We start from the raw sequence: 21,221 nt of genomic DNA on the forward strand, positions 1-21,221 counted from the left end.
ATTTTTTTTTTACAGAAACATTTACTTAAAACAATAAAACAACTTTTCAACACTACAAAAATTATTTACACAAACTTTAAGGTGAATACAGGTAAATAAGCTCTCTGATATTCACTCAGTGAATATTTCTAGGATGATTTTGTATAAACACAAACAGAAAAACAAAATCAATAAGTAGGTAACCATAAACTACCTCTTCAGCTACACCCTACTAATGTGGGGATCACAGAACCTACTAATGTGGGGATCACAGATGCAAATCACCAATGGACTGAAAAATCCGAGTCTTTTTCACAACATCTAAACAGTTACTGAGGTGAAATATCATTGAACAGCATGCTAAACACATGACAAACTATTGGGATAAGAATTAGTGTATAACCAGCAGGCAAAGGGATTCTGGGATAACACACACAGTTGGATTCAGAACCTGGAAACTGTACCCTTGCTGTTAAGACTTTGGCTACTTGTAACAGAGCCCTGCAGCTAAGAGTCCTGGATACTTGCTGCTGACAGTCCGGGACCATGGAACCCTCTGTGGCTGGTTCCTTCAAATAAGCCCATTCTTTCTTAAAAACAATGAAGTATGAAAGGCTTCATAACAAAACAATATGTTCCAACAGCAAGCTTTGGTATAGGGTTACTTTTGGAACAGAGTAAGCCCAAAGAAAAACTTATTAGCAATATTTGTGTACATATTTTATAGGAAGTAAATAAATTTGAACAGTTTATAATATTCAATTTCTCTTGATTTTAATTGTCATACAGACCTGGAAAGGTTCACATATGATGTTAACAAAATGCTTACTTACAAAACTGTAGAAAAGTTTAAAGTAACAATAGTTGTAAAACCTTCAATGCTTCAAGATCAGTGTTGTGGATTTTTAAAAGAAACTTAAATCTACTAGAGTAGTGTTTAGTAATACAGATACATTAATATGGGAATTAAAATTTATCACAACTTAAAATTAGCCAGATTAAATTATTACACAGATTAAAGACTAATAATGCTTCAAAGTTAAACTAGGATTCAAGTACTGTTTGCTTTTAAACACACCTTCTTACCTTATTTATTAACTGTAAATTATAAAAAAGCAAGAATATCCTTTTAAAAAAATAAAGGTGCTGGATTTGAAATATTTCCCAAAACAATTTTTCAAAAAAATCACATGATTGCTAATAATCAGCAAAAGCCAACAACACACAAAACTGAATAATTAAGTTTCCAATACTGGAAGGAGAAAGGTCAATGATAATTTAGTTGTTTTTTTTAAATCACCAATATTAATTAAAAATTAACTTAAAATAATGTGTTCCAATAAAAATGTGTAATGTTCTAGAATTAAAAAAAGCTCTGCAACTGTATTTATTAAATGTGAATGTAGTACATTTCACTTCCATTGTTATATCAATCAATAATCTTTGTTTTTTAACAGTATGAATAGAAAGGGACATATGGGAACACTTTTATTCAACACCCATGTATCATACTTGTAAATACAAGCTAATATCTCACTTTCTTGTGGCAGTTCTGTCCTGAACAAGTTTCTTTATTTGGCCAAATGATGTAATATAGACACACATTAGCATGTTTTAGTAAGTGATAAATTTATACATCTATTATTCACATTATATTGGGAATTCAATGACCATAAATAAACAGGATATAAACCATTGTTGACATGATATTAAGTTTAATCTAAAACGTCAAAAGTTTGCATTAGTTTAAATTAAGGCTTGTTTACTTCATGTTAACGTCAGATAAAAAATCACCGAAACGTCTACCTCCGTGTCTTTTCACTGATTAACAATTATGCTATAGCACTGATAATAAATTTAACAAGTTGTATCAGATCAAGGTAGAGTTATGATAACATCCTTACTGGTTTATGCATTTATTCATATAATAGGTTGCTTTTTGAGTTATTTCAGTGTTTGTAAAACTATATAAACTTGTTTAATGTTGTATCATCAAAATAGAAAAAACGCACTAGCAATATTCAGTGTAGACACTATTGTTTTAACTTCATTTAAACACTACATAAGTAAAATTAAACCAGCTGGAACCCACACAATTTTATTTATCTAAGCCAAAATGTCAGAACTGATCTACTAATTCAGTCTTTTAAACATAAATAAGAATCAAAATACACATTCAGGAAAAAAAAACCCACCAAACTCTGAACAGTAAATGAAATAAACTAATAGCTGACTACAAAAACAATTATTAGTTGAAGTAAATTTTTAAAACTTAGAAATTGAAATATGAAGAAACCCAATAGAGTACTTATATGTATAAAAACACTAGAAATAATACATTCAATGATTTGTTCAAAATAAAAGGTGACAGAGAAACTTAAAGTCCAGCAAAAATAAAGAATAATGAAAAAAAATATCTTGTAAGGACTTAGTTACTGCATACTCTCGGAGATGTATAAACACAGAATAAAATTCTCACAATCTTTAAAATAATACATTTTGTCAGTGTTTCAAAACAGATTTAATTTCTTAGAAATAGAAAAATGAAAATAATAAATTAAGAATATGTTCAAATTTTCAAGTGACATGTAGAAACTCTAATACCTAGCCAATTAACAATTTGTGTGTTACAAACCATTTTCATGAGATCCTATATCTGTAGATTAAAGTTCTAATTATCTAAAAAACAAATCAATATGGTATAAAAGTTATTAAATAAATACAAAATTATATTGGTAGGAAATACAAATACTTAATAAACCTGAATTACCAAAATACAGTAGTTACTAAAGGTATCTATAACCCAAGTCTGTTTATTTAAAAAAATATGCATGGTTAAGTAATTCTATTGTAAAACTACAAAAGGAAAACAATGAATGTTTGGATTACATTTAACTAAATGAAAAAAGAAAATAATGTTAATTTTTTTATACATGCACAAGAAAATATGTTAAACAAAAAAGACAGTGTACCATGTCCAAAACTACACAATAACTACCTCTATGTGGCCACCACAAATATAATATCCAGTTTCTAGTGTTACAAGTCTTAAGACGTACTACTGGGTAAGTGGGAGAGGATTTGGCTTTTGTTTTGTATTTTGAATTTCGCGCAAAGCTACATAAAGGCTATCTGCGCTAGCCATCCCTAAAATAGCAGTGTAAAACTAGAGGGAAGACAACTAGTCATCACCACCAACTCTTGGGCTACTCTTTTACCAATGAATAGTGGGATTGACTGTCACATTATAATGCCCCAATGGCTGAAAGGGCAAGCATGTTTGGTGCAACGGGGATTAGAACCCACGACCCTCAGATTACGAGTCGAATGCCTTAACCCACCTGGCTATGCCAGGCCACTGAGAGAGAAAGGAATATAAAAATACCATTTACAAAAGTATGAATACAAGAAATGCTATTAAATGCTATTTCATGCTACTTTTGCTAGATGGGAGGATAAATCTACAAATATGTTAAAACAATTGTTTCCCTCATTGGAACATAATGAAATCGAATTGCTTAAGTGTGTGCAGAAAGAGGAAATATTTAAAAGCTTTAATTAATTCATTACATTCAATTAACAAAATAACTTACAATTACAAATATCCCATTACCAACATACCTAAAAACACAATAAAACGATGGAAAATATGAAACTTAATTTCATTCAACAGCATGCAAATCCTGTTCTACTACTGGGCCAAAAAAGTACATGTTCTACTGGCCAAAAAAGAAACAAAGTACATGTTCTACTTGGACAAAATAAAAAAAAATTCAACAAGGTAAAAATAAAAGAATAAAGGTACAAAAAAAATATGTAAATTTACCATTTTTTGCCCTATTACCCCTTGACTTGAATCAATATAAATAGTAACCCAAACATTTCAATTGCAAAAGGAAACAGGGAGAAGATGTAAAAATAAATAACAAAAGCTAAGTATCTTGCCCTCTTCCACCAATTCATAAAACTAAACAGTGACAAGTAATACACAAACACTTTTTTATCAAACATTTATAAGTTGAGGATCATTTAACTCCACGTACAACATAGTTATATTTTCTCTTTGTTTAACATAACATGTTTAGTGTTGTTCCTTATTAGGAGCAGAACTTGTATGATTCAGAGAAAACTACCACAAAGTAAAATCTTAATAGAATTACAATTATTTTTGCTTCTCAAGTCTGTTTCTCTCTATTTCCAAAAGCTCAGAACAGACTGCTTGCTGAACCATAAACAGTTCAATAATCTTGCTTTATGTTTAGCAAGTTTTGTTTCTTCAACAAGGATAAGTATTTATCACTCTTTGGACAACACGTTAATGTTTTACATCTGATAAGAGAATGTAAACATGATTTGAAAAATAATAATATTGTCAATATTTCAGATTTGCCAAAACCTTAAGTGTTTTTTCCCCTTTATTCTTTTCTTATAAATTAACTGAAAACATTACCAAAAGATACATTTCATGTTTAAAAAATAAAACATTAACACCAATGTTTGAAAAGATGCACGTACCGTGGCTTGATAGTAGACCAAAAGAAGGTTAGGTAAAACAAATCAGTCAAAAGTCATCTTTCTTTAATATCAAATGAATTTTCTGAACCTGTTGTACCAAACAAAGTTCTGGCTCCACATATTAAAAGGGCCAACATGATATGATAATTCAATAGGTCATAACGTTATACCTCCCATTAAACCTTTGCATAATTCTAGCAAATGAAATGTTTACTGGTCCGTTATTAGACATTATTACTAAGAATTTAGTAGAAGCATTAATTCTGATGTATCAGTACAAAATATAGTTGTATCATTACATCCATAATTCATCATTGTTTGCCCAATAATGCCTCAACTCTGTATGCATACACAAGTATAGTCTCTGTCGACTTTGTCACACTTCTGTTTATCATTGTGATGTTAGTATATGAACAATGTTTTCCTTTCTTCTGAAGTAAGATGGACAATAAACATGTATTAGAATCAAAGCTATCACATACCATTACCAAAGCCACCTGGTGGCAGTACCAGGCTTGTCACATCATTTGTTGTCCAAGGTCATGATTATTCACAATCAAATCTCAAAATATATTAAGATAAATCTAAATTCATCAGTCACTTATTTTTCAAATTAAAAGCCTCAGGTTGACAATTCTAGCTACAGAAAATCATAATCAATTATGTTGTTATAAAGTTGCTCTCCACATTTTCATTGACTAACTTTTTAACTTTTGTAATAAATAAATTTATTATATATAATAACTATAAGATACCATAAAAACAATTTTCATCATTGCCCATCACAAACTTTTATGTTTATGCATGGCTGTAAAATGGTAAATATTAAATTACACCAGCTTAAAGAACCTACACAATAATCAGCTGGGCAGAACAATTCCAGCTCAGCTAAGAGGAAGGCAATGGTTTTCAACCTAACATGACTCAAACAGAGATTTGTGTGGCATACCTTTTATATAGGTTTAAAGAATTTCAACTCTAAAATCACTTTCATACTGTTTCACCAAATTTTGTCAGCTCTCTATAATTGTTGTTTTTAAAAATTGTGGTACTCTGACTACCCTATGAAGTGAAGTTTGTTGTATGGAAACAAATCTGCACACTTAGATGTCATTGAGTCTGCCTGCATGTAAGGAATTTTAACACATGTATTAATTTATAAAACCACTTTGACTGCTAACAGTGTTATTCATTCAATGAGTTTTTATCTTATATATCTTTCAGTTCTGTAGTATGACCCAAAGAACCCAATATCCATATGAGCATGTAGATTGTAATAAAAAAACACATTAGTAACAATAAGAATTGTACAGTAAACTCAAATACATTATTAATGGTTCATGTACGATGTAAAAACAAAGAAAAGCTGTGATCAAAGTGTCAACAAAGGAAACATGAAATTAAGCATGGGGCTAAATATAACAGTGTATTACCTAAGAGGTTCAAATACTATCACCTGGTGCTGGTTTGTTTTTTCTTATAAAGCATTACAAATCTATGTATAAATTAGTGTTTATAACTGTATTTGACAATAAATATATGTTTTAAAAAAACTCTTTCAAGTTCATTTTTAAGTTTTACTTTCAATAATGTGTAATATAAAACAGTTTACCTTAAAGCTGTTAATATTATTAACATGAAACACTGAATGAGTAATATACACTGGTTTATACAAGTTAAAACTATATACATGTACTGTCTACACTAGTTTATACAGGTTAAAACTATATACATGTACTGTCTACACTAGTTTATACAGGTTAAAACTATATACATGTACTGTCTACACTAGTTTATACAGGTTAAAACTATATACATGTACTGTCTACACTGGTTTATACAAGTTAAAATTTCACACATGTACTGTCTACAATGGTTTATACAAGTTAAAATTTCACACATGTACTGTTTACACTGGTTTATACAAGTTAAAACTATATACATGTACTGTCTACACTGATTTATACAAGTTAAAACTATATACATGTACTGTCTACACTGGTTTATACAAGTTAAAACTATATACATGTATTGTCTACACTGGTTTATACAAGTTAAAACTATATACATGTATTGTCTACACTGGTTTATACAAGTTAAAACTATATACATGTATTGTCTACACTGGTTTATACAAGTTAAAACTATATACATGTACTGTCTACACTGGTTTATACAAGTTAAAACTATATACATGTACTGTCTACACTGGTTTATACAAGTTAAAACTATATACATGTACTGTCTACACTGGTTTATACAAGTTAAAACTTCACACACACACACACACCTTAGTACTGTTACTTACAGTAAAAGATATACTACAAGTATTACTTCAGTTACAATTTACTTTAAAAATGTTATCTAAAGTAATTTCATATTAAGTGTCTTACATCAAATTTTATGACAAGCATCATCTAAACACAACTTACATAAGAATATTTTTTTATGACCACAGTTTAAATTGTAATACACATTACCAGTTCAAGTGTTATGTAAAATTTATATACAAAAATAAATCAAGGTTATATGTTCACATGTATTAACTAAAACTAGGGTTCACTGGTTACATATGGGTTTCAGACAGCATATTTACTAATACGTCTTCATGCAAGATATCAAATAGCTGACTATTATTTACTTAACAAGAGGATACCATGCAGATAGAACAAGTTATGTCTAACTTACTGTCCAAGAAGAGACAATGGGATAATAAAGCTGTTGGATTCTGCTACCCAAGATAGAAACCAACACAAATTTATTTTGAACTCATTAATAAACAACAACAAAAAAATACCATTTTTTTAAATTTACAGTTAATAACAGATGTACAGTTAATAGGCTTTACATGTTAAGAGCAGATACTATTGGCTGATCTGCAACTTGGGGAGAGTGACCAATTCTGCTTCAATGGCTATAATAAAATATTATAATGTCTTCAAGACTAGTTAATTTAGCTGACATAGACATCAGGGAGAAGGATTAATTCTCTACTGTTAATTAACAGTTTGATGTCATAATGACACATACCAAATTAAAAGACACTATCAGCTGACTTGAAACTTGAAGGGAAAGACTGGTTGATTCTTAATTTCACTCAATTGAAAGATGTTATGATGAGCAATTAGCTAAAGAAGAAAAAAAAAAAGTCAGCTAATTTATAACTTGTGTAGAAGAACTGGTTCTCTATTTGTAATTAGCAATGGAGTTTCATGCTCACATACGGTGGGTAAGCAGGCAAAATAAGCCTGTTTATAACTTGGGTAGTATGGTCAGTTTTCTACTCTTAATTAAGAATGGTATTTCATGCTCAAATATGCTAGAAAAGCAAGTAAAATATATTGACTTAAGATTTGTGTACAAGGACCAGTTCTTTGCTATTTAATTAATACTTGGATGCCATGCTTGGTAAGCAACCAATACTGGATCTACAGAAGACTAGCCAAAAAAAAATTTATTCCAAACTACTGGGGTTTCATTGAACTAGCCAACATACCTTTTGCCACCATTTTCCTGACAGATGCTACAGTAAATAAAAAAATTACAACATGAAATACACGAAAAGTACAAAGAATAGATTTTTCAGATTGCTTCAGTGACTAACAGAACTTTAATATAAGCTCAGAAAATAAATTTATTGAACAAGGTTTTTTTTCTGCATGCATGTTTTATTGTTTTTAGAAACAAGCTTCATATGCAAGTAAAACTTAATGACAAAGTTGGAAATCTTTATAGATACAAAACAAATGAACCAAAACTTTGAATACAACAGTAAACGAATGTCAATCATAATACTAATGAAGTAATGAAAGTGTTCAAAATAATTAAAAAATACACGTCTATCACAAAAACGTTACATTAACTTGCAACTTTTTGGGCAGAAGCCCTTTATCAGGCTTTTTTAAACAAGGTTACAAATGGAAAAGGTTTAAAACTGCCTGAAGGGCATATGCCCAAAACATTGCAATATAAAGTTTTGGTCAGAGACATATATTTTTAAGTTTTCTTGAACACTTTTTGTAGTCATATGACTAGAATAGTGATGTATACTTTTTAAATCATATTATCAATCAAAAAAAGCTTATTTTTACCTTGTTGCAAAAAGGTTGTTTACCTATCATAATGTACTGTATGGTTATTTAAACACACAGATCCCAACATTAAAAAATAACTTAAAAGTAAGTGTAAAAGAATAAACAGTAATGCATAACAAGATGTTCTCAGTACTCAATAACTGTTATGGTGTGAATGCCTTCAAACTAGCAAAGTGTGATAATAATAATTAACATTTGTCATAAGACTTTAGTACTAAGCCTATTATATTCTTGAAGCTGTATTATTTGTCTAGTCCCTTAGGGATCTTCCAGAATTAGAAGAGTGAAAAGTAGTAGTATTCCAGCCTCCCTGTCTGTGCCACAGAGTCTCTCATGTACTCAGAAAAGGGAGATACTCTCAGCCTCAGGATCCCTTCTGTCATCTCTCGTGACAACAACAACAAATGCCTGGACAGATGTCACAGGAATCAGCTGATCACCGGTAACATTAGCAGAAGTACACTCAACCTCCTGTTGACCAGAAGGGCAAAGGCAGAGAGGATTTGTGACCTGCTGGACACACCCTCCGAGATGCCCACCGGCCAACCCAAGTAATGCTTTTACCCATCCACTGCTGACATGGTGGTGTTCTGACCATTACAATCAGATAGATGAGCTCTGGATTGAGTGAAATGTATCAACAGCAACAGATATGGCTAAAACACAATGGTTGAAATTCTGGTTTTATACATTATTCTAATTCACTAAAGGATGAGATAAAAGATGCAGTGTTTTATGACAAGTACAATACACTTAAAATGTGTTCGTGTCAAGTATTTACACTGCACACATACATATGCAAAAAATTTACTGTATGTCAAACAGCTCATCTGATGTGACACTAAACAAAGTAGGAACAAAATTCAGAAAATCAAAGGTGTTCATCACACAAACGGATGACTAAAGAACAAACCTATTATAAATAATTTCACAGAAAATGCAATGCCTCAGTGTTAATTATTTGAGGATTTAGAAATCACATTTGTTATTTCTGGTTTGTCCAAAATCTGGAACAAATATATTCAGATTATCCAGCGTTTCAAATGAAAAAATTATTTGATTTGTTCAGAAAATAGAATAAGTTGTGTAATCTATTTTATCCAGAAGTATTTCTGGATTTTCTGGATTTTTTTTCAGATCCTGAAATAAATGTGGCATACTTGTTTTGTCCAGAGTCAGTACTCTGACATCTCTAGTTTATCCACAATTTAAGTAAAGAGTATTATATTATCTTTGGCTTATCTGGAGTTTCATCTGAATGTACCATCTTTGGCTTATCCAGAGCCTGCTTAAGTATGTCACTTATAGTTTACCATGAGTTAAACTAAAACGTCAGCTTCTTCCCTAGGATGGGAGATACGAAACGTAAAACGTTCTTACTGACATGACAATTGGAACTAAATATATAATTAGAGAAAACTATATTAGTGACAAATATCTGTCACACAAAAAACTAAATACTATCTATAATAACACAAAGCACCTGTGAGTAAGCCTTGTCATCATAACAGTACCATTTACAAATGTTCAACTGAAAGTTATCTTTATGTACTTTCATTGATATAAAGGTTATAACTTAGTGTAAGTTTCTCAAGACATTGAATAAAATTCAGTTCAAAGCAAAGATTTTTCATTCCTTAGGTAGAAGACATTAAATCAGCCATATTTTCTCTTTCTTTAGAACTAACTACAAATTACCCATATTTTTAGTGTCAGAATGTTACTAACTGAATGGTTATTAACAATATTATATACTGTTCCAATAACAATGAACAGTGAAACACTACTCTTCTGAACTTTATTTCTGACAACTATGTAAACTTAGAAAAATTTTTATGTGCAAAAAATGTCAACATAGTTATAAAGTGTAGCTTCTGAGGCACGTACAGTGTAAAATTTCTCTAGATATCGATCCATTAACACAATTTAAAAATAACATGTGAAACCTTAATTTTAAGTATTTGTCTTCAGAATTAAAATTACACATTTTTTTCTTTATCAACATATTCCAGTACTGAATAGCACTATTACAGTAAATTTCTTAAAAATCTTATAATCTTATATGTGCCTTGTGACCTTAAATGATTGGTATTTAAGATGATCTGTCCGACATCTCGTCACTTCATGCAATAAGCAAGATAAAAAATAGATTTTTCAGTGCAATAACAAACTAAATAGAACACTGAAGTTTGTTAGTAGATAAAAAAAAAATTGGTACAAAGTTTACCGAAGTCAATCCAATGTCAATGACCAAGTGGCTTCTCCTTAAAATGTCTTCATGATAAGAGTGGAAGACACAACACAACATTGCTGCTGTCTGAATGTCGTGAATCTTGATAAAGTGATTGATACTGAAAATTTAAATACATTTATACATAAAGATATGTAAATGAATATAAATATCAAATAAAAATCTCTGATTTAAATCTCTATTTAAATGCATTTATACATCAATGTAAAAGAATATAAATATCAAATAATGTAAATCTCCAATTTAAATTTCTATTTAAATACATTTATACACCAATATAATATAAAATAACATGAATATCAAATAATGTAAATATCTCTCTCATATTCAGCATAAATAGCATTTTGTTCAAAATACATTTTCCATTGACAAAAAACTTGAAGTATTTTTAATGGTACTTTTACAAAAAACATGAATAAAAAGAAATTTCAAATGTAACATTTATAACCCTAATTCTGTCCCTTTTGTTTAATTACTTATTACAAAAAGTAATAGATGCTTTACCTCTTTTTAAATTGGTTAACTTATAATTATTGCTCATTTTCAGTTTTAAAGGAAGTAAAAATGAAATTTTGATCACGTAATTATTTATCACAATTTTATTCAAGTAGCCTGCACTTTGGGGTTGGTTTTTTGTTTTTTGTTAAGATTACAGATTTGTGAGGCTGTAACATTGGATAGACTTTGACAGTTCAGAATACATTACCAAAGAAAGGTTTGAACTTTTGATAGTACTAGATTACTAATGATGTTACCATAATTAGGTTCATATTTGATTCAAAACCCTCTTCTTTTACAGGTAATACACTTAAATAAAACATTCATATGTAGCTTAAAATATATTACATGAAATCCTAATTGTGTTTTTACACCTTGAATAAAAACACAACACATTTACGAACACATACTTGATGCCACATGCGATACTGATTTTGATATACACTGTAAGAGCACACTTTTGTGGCCAATCAAAAACTGCAGCCAAAACCAAACACAACAAATCTTTAATTAACAGTCACCATTCAAACTAAGCTAACAATCATACTCTTTTTAACATAATAAAAGTTTATTAGTTCAACATACCTAATAAACATAAAAAACAAAAGCAAAGCAACAACATTTTATCAGAAAATAAATATGGACTTCCAAGAATACCAAAAAACTATGAGTAAATGTTATTATCAATCTTATTTTTCTAAGCTTTTGCTTTGAAAAGTGGGGGAATATGAAGGTAAACAAATGCTCATTTTATAACATAAAAATCAGTGTTAGCCTAATTTGTTTGATTCATGGTTATCCTACCACAACACATTCATTAAATATTCATAACATTTTACTGAAACAAAGCAGCAAATTGAATGTACTCCCTCTGTGGTCCATCATGATGGTCTGCTACATATTATGCTTTAGTGGTGTGTTTTTAAAACACCTTTTATTTAAGTAATGGGCATTATACAAACACAAAAATCCATTTTTGTCACAAATGACATTAAATGTGTGATTACTATTCAAACATTGTCAAACTATTTCTATTCATGAGACAAAAAATTCTGAAAGTGCTTGATAGTTGCCTGATGAATCTTCGAACACATCCCTACTAATTGGAAAATTGTCTAAAATATGATGCTTATTACCTTTGAAATGCTTAGTAATGAGATCTGGCAGCAGACTACACATTACTCAGGCACAAATATGAATTCAAATAAGTTGGTAACATTCAAGTGAACAAAATAAACAATATCATACACATTCACAAATCACTTTCATACACAACTCAGGTGGAATAAGGGTTATCGCCAATAATATATGCAGAATAAACGTATATCGTATGCACACACACACACACTTCATTCATGTTGTCATGAGGACATACATATTAATCTAACAAATGTACAAACATCAGCATAATTTACAGAGACTGAAGAAGTTGGCGTCCAAAAGGATGTTGGGACCATGGAACTCCATCATCTGGATCACTACTTGGAAACAATTCAGAACTAGCAATTAAAGCTGCAAGTTGCCACACCTAATAGAATATCAAAGCAAATGTTTATCTACTATTACTAAAACAATAAATAAAAGAACTTAGTTTAGAATGCATGTTATTTTCTTTTAACAACTTATTTACAAAACATTTCACCAAATCTTTTTAAAACTACTGGAAATGAAATTTAAATTTTCAACCTGAATGGCAGTTTTTATACACAAAAGAAAACTGCCAGACGACAGACTCTTTGGTGTTCAAACTGATCACAGAGAAGGTACTCAGTTGCCAACACTTGCTACTAAATAGTAGTGTCTTGAGCTTTACCGTATATAATTGGATTGATTGTCACTTTTATAACATTTTCACAGCTGAAAAAGTGTTGCATGTTCACCTACATCCTATCTCAAACTTTAGACTCTTCAATTCACAACCTGGCATCCCAAGCAGTAGGTCACATCAAGCCTTTATTATGGATAAGATAATGTATTTTAAAACAAAAAATTACAATACCAATCTTATCACATTGACATACATAACACATGCATCATGACTAGAAAATACCTTTCTTGGTGTGTAGGCTTAATTCATACATTAGAACATGTGTACCACTAATACAACTACAGCATTAAATACCTATTCCACCATTTTCACAATGGAAACTTGTTAGTTTATAATGTATGGGTTTAACTTGTTTGTTGGAGTGTACGTATCACTAACAATTATAGAAATAAATAAATGGCAAACTTATCTTCATGATAGAAACTTGTTAATTCATTATGTGTAGGTTTAACTCATCTAATAAAATGTATGTACAGCAAAACATGTATTGAACAATACAAAAAAAAATTTCATTTATAACTTCAAGTTTCCCACTTTAGCATAAAAGTAAACAAATATATTCCCAGCCGATAACTTCTGGCTTCACAGACAAAATTATAAACTACCAGTGATACAACATACACATAAAAAAGAAAGTTCGACCAGTGATACAACATACACATAAAAAACAAAGTTCAACAGTTCAAGTATTACCTGCACAAGATCTTTCCTACCAAATTCAGCAGCCACTGATGCATTTTTCTTACAAACTGATTCAGTATCACCACCTAGACTAAAAACATTATCTACTTCTCTATAAAATAAATTTTAATAAAACATAGATGCACACACATATATATTGACTTTACAAGTTTGAATAAAATAAGAAAACATCTTACACAGCTTTAAGCTTCTGTTAGAGCTTATGCTTTTACTGTTTTACTTTAGAAGTTTTTATCATTCATTAAAGAGATTTTTTTGCATTATATGATGAGGATGTGTGATGCTTGGAACGTTCCCAAGTTATAGAATCGACATCACAGGATAAATTATCTTGAATTTTCTAAAAGCTTGGGAGAAAATTGTGTAACAATATTTAAACATTTGAGGGAATTGGTCATTCAATCAGTTGATTAAGTGAATTAGATACTTTGGCAATGAGTGATTAGTTCATTTATTATTCAGTAATTAGAAACTCAGTCTAATTTAGTATTTAAAAAAAAGATTAAATTCCAACATCAAGACAACATGCACTTGAAGTCGGACTGGACGATTGCTTGAAATGATGAAAGACAGAAAAGAATAGCAAACAGGAAGACAGGGAATTAAAAGGTGTAAGAAATACAGATAATTTAAATATTAAAATGAAGGAAATAGAAAATTAAATAAACATCATGAAGAAAGAACAAGAACAAATTTACAAAATATTAACAAAAAAAAAAAGGACAAATGTAAATGAAGATGAAGAACAAAAACAGAAAACTAACACATGATCAAGTGGTAGCACTCCGCTTGTTTTGAGTTTCGTGCAAAGCTACATTAGGGCCATCTGTGCTAGCCATCCTTAATTTAGCATGTAAGACTAGAGGGAAGGCAACTAGTCATCATGATCCACCCACCAACTCTTGGGCTACTCTTTTACTATCAAATAGTGGAACTGACCATCACTTTATAATGCCCCAATAGCTGAAAGGGCAAGATAATATTCCAATAGTGAGAATGACAATCACATGATAATACCACCATAGCTGAAAGGGCAAGATAATAATCCAACAGTGGGATTGTCCACAACATTATAATACCTCCATGGCTGAGGGTGAGGTAATAATCCGAAATTTAAGAAAGGAATTAGGAAAGAGAAAATATTAAAGATGAAATAAGAACAAAAATACATTAAACTAGAGATGTCATTGATGATATTTAAAAGGATTAAAATAGCAAAATTGAAACAATATATAAAAAAACAACTATAACTTTCAAAAACTAACACAGTACAGAAAAGCATTAATAAAATACAGAAAGTTTAAAACAGTAAAATCAATAAGCTAGAAAAGACCATTAGAGCTAGAATAAAACATCAATAAAAAAATTGAAATGTGCAAGAATCAAACAGCCACAACTCTCAGTGGATCAACTCAAGAATTCCATATTCTAACATCTTTTACTATGAAATAGAGAATAAGAACCAGATACTATTTAGTCTATACCTACTACCATTACTGCTGGTGTTCCATATATGACAACAGAACTTTGCTGGTTTACTCCAACTATCTCATTAATTACTCCAATTCCATAATTTAGTAAGCTGGTTTAACACCACCAGCTAATCAAGAAACCAGACTACGATAAAAGGTACCACAAGAGACATAACTTCCAAAGTGAAAAAATGAACAGCATTTATTTCACTGCCCATTTAAAAAAGCCAGCCATAACAACTGTTAATCACTGGTGGTTGACACATCAGAAGGAAGTTTCCAAAACAAAGAAGAATGAGGAAGGATAAAACACTTGGTCAAATTTGTGAAAAATGTGGAAACTTGTCAAACCATTTTAACCAGATGCTCCATATGAATGATGGATTCATTGGCACATAACTAATTCACAGATACTATAGTGCATTAGGATATGCAAATGAGGTTAAAGAAGAGTAGGTAACTTAAATGAAGTTCTCCAGTTGAACATCAAACTTGAACTCACATAAACAAAGGTCTGAACATCAAACTTGAACTCACATAAACAAAGGTCTGAACACCAAACTTGAATTCACATAAACAACCAAAGGGACAATCCAGAAGTTACAGGATTGTCTAGAAGAAATGAAAGAATCAAAGTGTTTATTCAAAATAAACCACAGGTGTTGCAACTCCAACTTGATACAACAGTGTTAGAAACTGTTATAAGAGTGGAAAACATGGACATTAAAACCAAACAATATTTTTTGAGAATAAAAATAGTTCATCTGGCCCTGTAGAAATAAGGAGTGTATTATTTAATGAAATTATTCCAGAAGCCAATGAATGTACTGATAAGAAGATTTGGTGTATATCAATTATCACTGGTTTTACAGCAATAATTGCTCGATCTGACCTGGAAATGAATGGTAGACTGTGTTACCATCATTTTAATTTAAGTTTTGTGTTGTTCACTACACTGAGTTGTCGTGACAGTGACAGTATGTGATATCTAGAAGTTTCCCAAGTTCTAGAATTAACATCACATGATAGATTACTTAGATTTTCTAAAGCTTTGTGGGAAATGTTTTATTAATATTTAAGTACCATGAGTAATAAACCAGTTATTCAGTCAGTTGACCAGTGAGTGAGAAGTTAGTAACTTAGTCAACAAATCTGTTATCAATAAATTGGTGAGTGTTAGCAAGTTGCAAGTTCTGTTGTAAATATAATGAAGATTTAACAAGTTTAACCCGTGTGTTACATAAACCATTAGTATTTAAGATTATGTGTTAAAATGTTTGTGAAGTTAGGCCTGAAAATGAACAAAGCCTGTATACAACATTACTGAAAATATAACTCATTGGTATGTGGACTGGGCTCCACATTACTATAGCAAAATAATCTAAAATGAGTTCGTCCAACAATAGACCCCCCACCCCATTAAAACTCTTTACTAACTTATAGAAAAAATACAATATTAATACAAAGTTTCATGTATCAAAATCAAATAAAAATATAAGATTGTACTATACAGTTTAAAAACATTAGAATAATTTTTAACCAACTCCCAACTCTTACTGGGCAAAGATATGGAAGTATAAACATCAAATATTTTGTAGAATTTATAAATTTGTAAGTCAAGTTAGCTTTATTTAGATTGAGTACCATCATGTTAAAAAATATATATTAACCCACTGATGATTTTAATTCCAACAACAAGTTAATTTCCTGCACTCTGCATCTAGAGATCACAAGTACTGTAGTGTAGTCATTTTAAGAACATTCCTTACAATCAAATAAAATATACTTTACAGTTCATCTACTTACACATAGTGCTGTGCTAAGACTGTACTTATAGGCATCAATCCAAGAACACTATATAACATAACAGTACCAAGTGTAGTTGTTTGTGTTTGTGACGAAGACCTTCTCTCTCTCTTATCACGGAAGTGTTTTCGATCTATCTTAAGTTTCTAAAGTCAAAACAAAATGACAAAATCAGGAATAAATATGTCTAGAAGACAAAATTCATTTTCAACTAATCAAACATTAAAACTCTACCAATAAAATGTAATACCATCATTTAATAAAAAATTTTGCCAGGTTTAAAAACATATATTCAAATCATATTTTTATATGCGCCTATGGATACATAGTACTAATTTAAAGGGGAATGAAAAACACAACAAAATTAGCGAGAAAAATAAAACCTAAAATAAGAATAACACCAAACTATTTATTAGTAGTAGTATTATTTATTACAAAAATCTGAAAAAAAAGCTGAAACATTTATGCATTTCATATATTTTCAGTAATGTAACTGCACATCAGGAAAATATACTTAAATGAATTCTAACTTGAAAAAAGGTAATGAAACAGATATGTCATCACAGAGATACATCAGGTGACACAAAGACAAGGCACAAGAAGGCACATACTGGGGCTTTAACGTGTTATTAAAAAAATTTGATTAAAGTTGTGGAAACTGAAAACGTTTTGGAATTAAAACAACCAGAAGATGTAGAGAAGATGACTATGTTGGAGAGAGTCCACATGCCCACCTGGAGAAGCTCATCCAAAGGTCATCAAAGAAAAAATGTAAAAAAGGGAAATATTCTTTGAGCATCAATATCCAGAGACAAATATTTCAATGGAAGAATTGATAGACCTATCCCATAAGAAGAGGGTTCTGTGGAAAAAAAGGGGTCCCACAGGGCAGGAAGAGATAAAGTCAGGAACCGCTAAAGGAAAAGATCCATGATAAGGTACACCAAACAACCCAACAAGGCACAGCAGTCAAGCTGGGTGCAAATGGTTGACTGGGACTGAGGCAAAAAGTAGGAGATTGAAGAAAAGTATAGTGTACCTCTCAAGCAGTAAAAACTTGGAAATGGAAAGATTTTTCCAGGGAGAGGAAACAAAATGAGGTGGAAGAGGGGGCCAGAAACATCTGAAAAACACACATTGAAACAATGGTAACTGTAGAAGAACGTAAGTCATGAAAGAAAAGCAATACATAAGCCAGAAAAATCAATGGCTTCACTACAGCGTGCATGACATTGTGTAAAACCTCATTAAGGTCTCAGTCAGGCAAGGGAGTTTGAAAAGAAGGACTGAAGAAAACACAGAGGGGAGGACAGGAAAAGAAATGCCTTTAGATACTAAGAAAGGACAATGGTCATGGTCTCAGTTTGGAAAGACTGAGACCATATATTCATTCAATAGCAGTTGAGTAAAGTGGGCAGAAAGGTGTTGTGCAGAAATACCACCAGCAGAAAAGGATGGTGGAGGAATCAATGGCAAAGGACCTGCTACATACAGTTACAACTACAGTGCAATGATAACTAGTATATGTTGAGAATAATGGTACATTAGTGAAAAGTCTGACCCAGTAGGAATCAAATCAGGCAAAATTCCATGCATGAGGTGGAGGGAGAATATTCCTCTATGAAGAAGTGTAAGAGTGATGAGCAAGAGGAAGAGAGGAGAAAATCAGAAGAGAAAAAGATGGGATGAAAATATCAAATGAACCAAAGCTAAGCAGTCAAAAAGGTACTAACAACAGGTCCCAAGAATGGAAGTAGTGTGTAAATGTGAGGCTCAGAAGTTGGAGATGATCAGGTACAGAGAAAGAGATAAAACTAGGCCTGGCTGAGAAATCAACAGTCAAAGTCAAACATGAGGGACAATGGACTATAAGAAAGAAAGCCCAGAGCTGAGAAGAATGGCAAAATAATTCAAGACAGACATGGCCAAACAAGGATAAACCCTAGACAGACCTGGGAATGTTTTAGCTGAAAAAGACAGTCCATCATCAAGATTGAAGCTAATGGCAAAAGATAAGAATAGGCCCAGAAGTGTATGGTTAGTGCCCAAAACAGAAAGAACCTGGAACAGGAGCCACAATGGTAGTTGGAACAGGAAAAACCGTGGAATAAATAAGCTGAATGGAACATGACCAAATGAACCAATGCCTGATGAAGAGCAAAATGATGTGGAGTAAACTCTTGTCCAGCATCTAAACAGACATCTTATTCTCATCAACAAATGTACCTCACTCAAAGAGAAAAGCATCAAAACAGAGAGAGAGAGATATGGTTTAAGTTACGGTAAGAGAACACAGGAAATAGAACAGCCAGGGCTCATTTACCATAACAATTCCTTGAAAAGGGGCTCACAAAAGAGAACAAAGGATTCACTATAGTATACAAACAAGAATGTGCCCCATAGAAATGAGGGGTTATAAGAAAGCCAAAGTCTTCAAAAGCAGAATTCCTCACACAGAGAAAGAACAAGTGTAAAACCTGGTAATCTGATATGCCATAGCATATCTCACAAATAAATAAGATAGGCTAAAGTCAATTGAGATGGGAGAAGAAAAAAAATGTCCAAAAGTACCCAGCACTGAATGGGTGTGAGACAAGACCCAAATCCTGAAGTTATTCTCAACCTTAACCAATACATCAAACATGATTAAACACAATTTAAAAAGTAATAGTGAACAATACTGTAGATAGAGTCAGGGGAAGGAACTGGGAAGAAAAGTGAAGAGGAGCAAGAAAAGAGACAAAGATGGAAAATGACTGTTGATGGAAACAGATCAACAGCAAGTGATGTTGTTGTTGTTTGGTGTATTATGGTGCAAAGCAACTAGGCTCTCTTAAGCAAACAACCAGTAAAAAAAATTAAATAACAGTAAAAGTATTATAAAGTGTAAAGGGAAGTTAAGTTAAAACAAAAACAGTACCCCATCATTTGTAAGGAGGACAGTGTCACCATCGCCAATTACATTGTCCAATGTCAGAGGTAAACCCATGGTAAAAACATGTCTTAAATGTCGCTGTTGCTCACAGTAAAAAATACAGCACAACAGAAAAATGCAAGCTACTGTGATGTGTTTCACACAGACCAAACATTGGTGCATCAGTCCCAGATAAAAGAAAATGATGAGTTAAAAAACTGTTACCACTGCATAGCCTAGTTAGGACAAATTCCTCCTTATGATCCTTATGAAAACAAGATTGCCAAAGTCCAACACAGGGTTTTATTTGGAAAAGCTTGTTACCACGTTGCTCTCTCCAAGTCAACTGCAAACTGGCATTGAGCCAAGCCTTGACTACTGGACCATAGTCCATGTATGGAACAGGCATGGTAGTGATAGCACCAGAGCAGACAGACTTAGCTGTAGTGTCAGTGAACTCATTCCCATAAATACTGATGTGGCCTATTATACAAAAAACTGGAAAGAAGTAGATGATACAGAAATTGGACAGTCAGTTTTCAATATCGATGAGAACAGGATAAGAACTGACATGAAACAATTCCAGGGCCAATAGTATGCTAAGCAAGTTTATATAAATAGAACAGTTTCTGTACTGCATAGCTTCTACGTGATCCGGGGCAAGAGAAATGGTGTAAAATTCTGTTGTAGAAAGGATCCTGTGTGCAACCACCAAACCACAACAAGCCATGGCAGAATCCACAAAGCCACCTGATTTTGAATCATACCTATTAATGGAAATGGAAGAATGGTTCAAAAAATGTTCGGCAAATAGAAGACAGTACTACAAATCAGGAGTATCTGCCTTCTTCAGATGACTCAAAGAAAGGTCACTCTTGGGGATGGGCTGGCCTGTGGAAACAGCAATGTCATTCAAGAACAGAATCAATTCAGCCAGCTGTACCTGAATATGAAGGTAAAAAATGAACAATGGCAGACCATCTGTTCTGACAAACGATGGCCCATTGAGAAAGGAAAACAAAACCCCAAGTGGAATGCTGTGGTGAGGATCAAAGTTTTGAAGCATACAGTAAAGACAGCTGCAAATGGAGGGGTAGAGGAGGTTCATGAGACTCAGTGTACAAACTCTGAAACTGGAGAAGTGCAGAGCTGAAGCCCCATG

The 21,221-nt window shown here is 31.8% G+C and overlaps 1 protein-coding gene across 3 annotated transcripts in view; it reads right to left on the bottom strand.

Moving 5' to 3' along the window:
• The window catches only part of Wdr59 (WD repeat domain 59), a 77,274-nt gene that overhangs the window by 12,481 nt on the left and 43,572 nt on the right, over nucleotides 1-21,221 (bottom strand). The window contains exons 17-22 of one of the 3 annotated variants that reach the window (XM_076462455.1): nucleotides 17,146-17,291; nucleotides 13,859-13,937; nucleotides 12,753-12,865; nucleotides 10,816-10,939; nucleotides 7,991-8,017; nucleotides 444-548 (exon numbers count right to left, since the gene is read on the bottom strand). In XM_076462455.1, the coding sequence (XP_076318570.1) occupies nucleotides 444-548; nucleotides 7,991-8,017; nucleotides 10,816-10,939; nucleotides 12,753-12,865; nucleotides 13,859-13,937; nucleotides 17,146-17,291 (594 nt within the window). The remainder of the gene's footprint in view (nucleotides 1-443; nucleotides 549-7,990; nucleotides 8,018-10,815; nucleotides 10,940-12,752; nucleotides 12,866-13,858; nucleotides 13,938-17,145; nucleotides 17,292-21,221) is intronic. The other 2 variants (XM_076462463.1, XM_076462472.1) reach the window with 2 other exon arrangements.

Source organism: Tachypleus tridentatus, chromosome 1, assembly GCF_004210375.1.
Source record: "Tachypleus tridentatus isolate NWPU-2018 chromosome 1, ASM421037v1, whole genome shotgun sequence".
Lineage (NCBI taxonomy): Eukaryota > Metazoa > Arthropoda > Merostomata > Xiphosura > Limulidae > Tachypleus > Tachypleus tridentatus.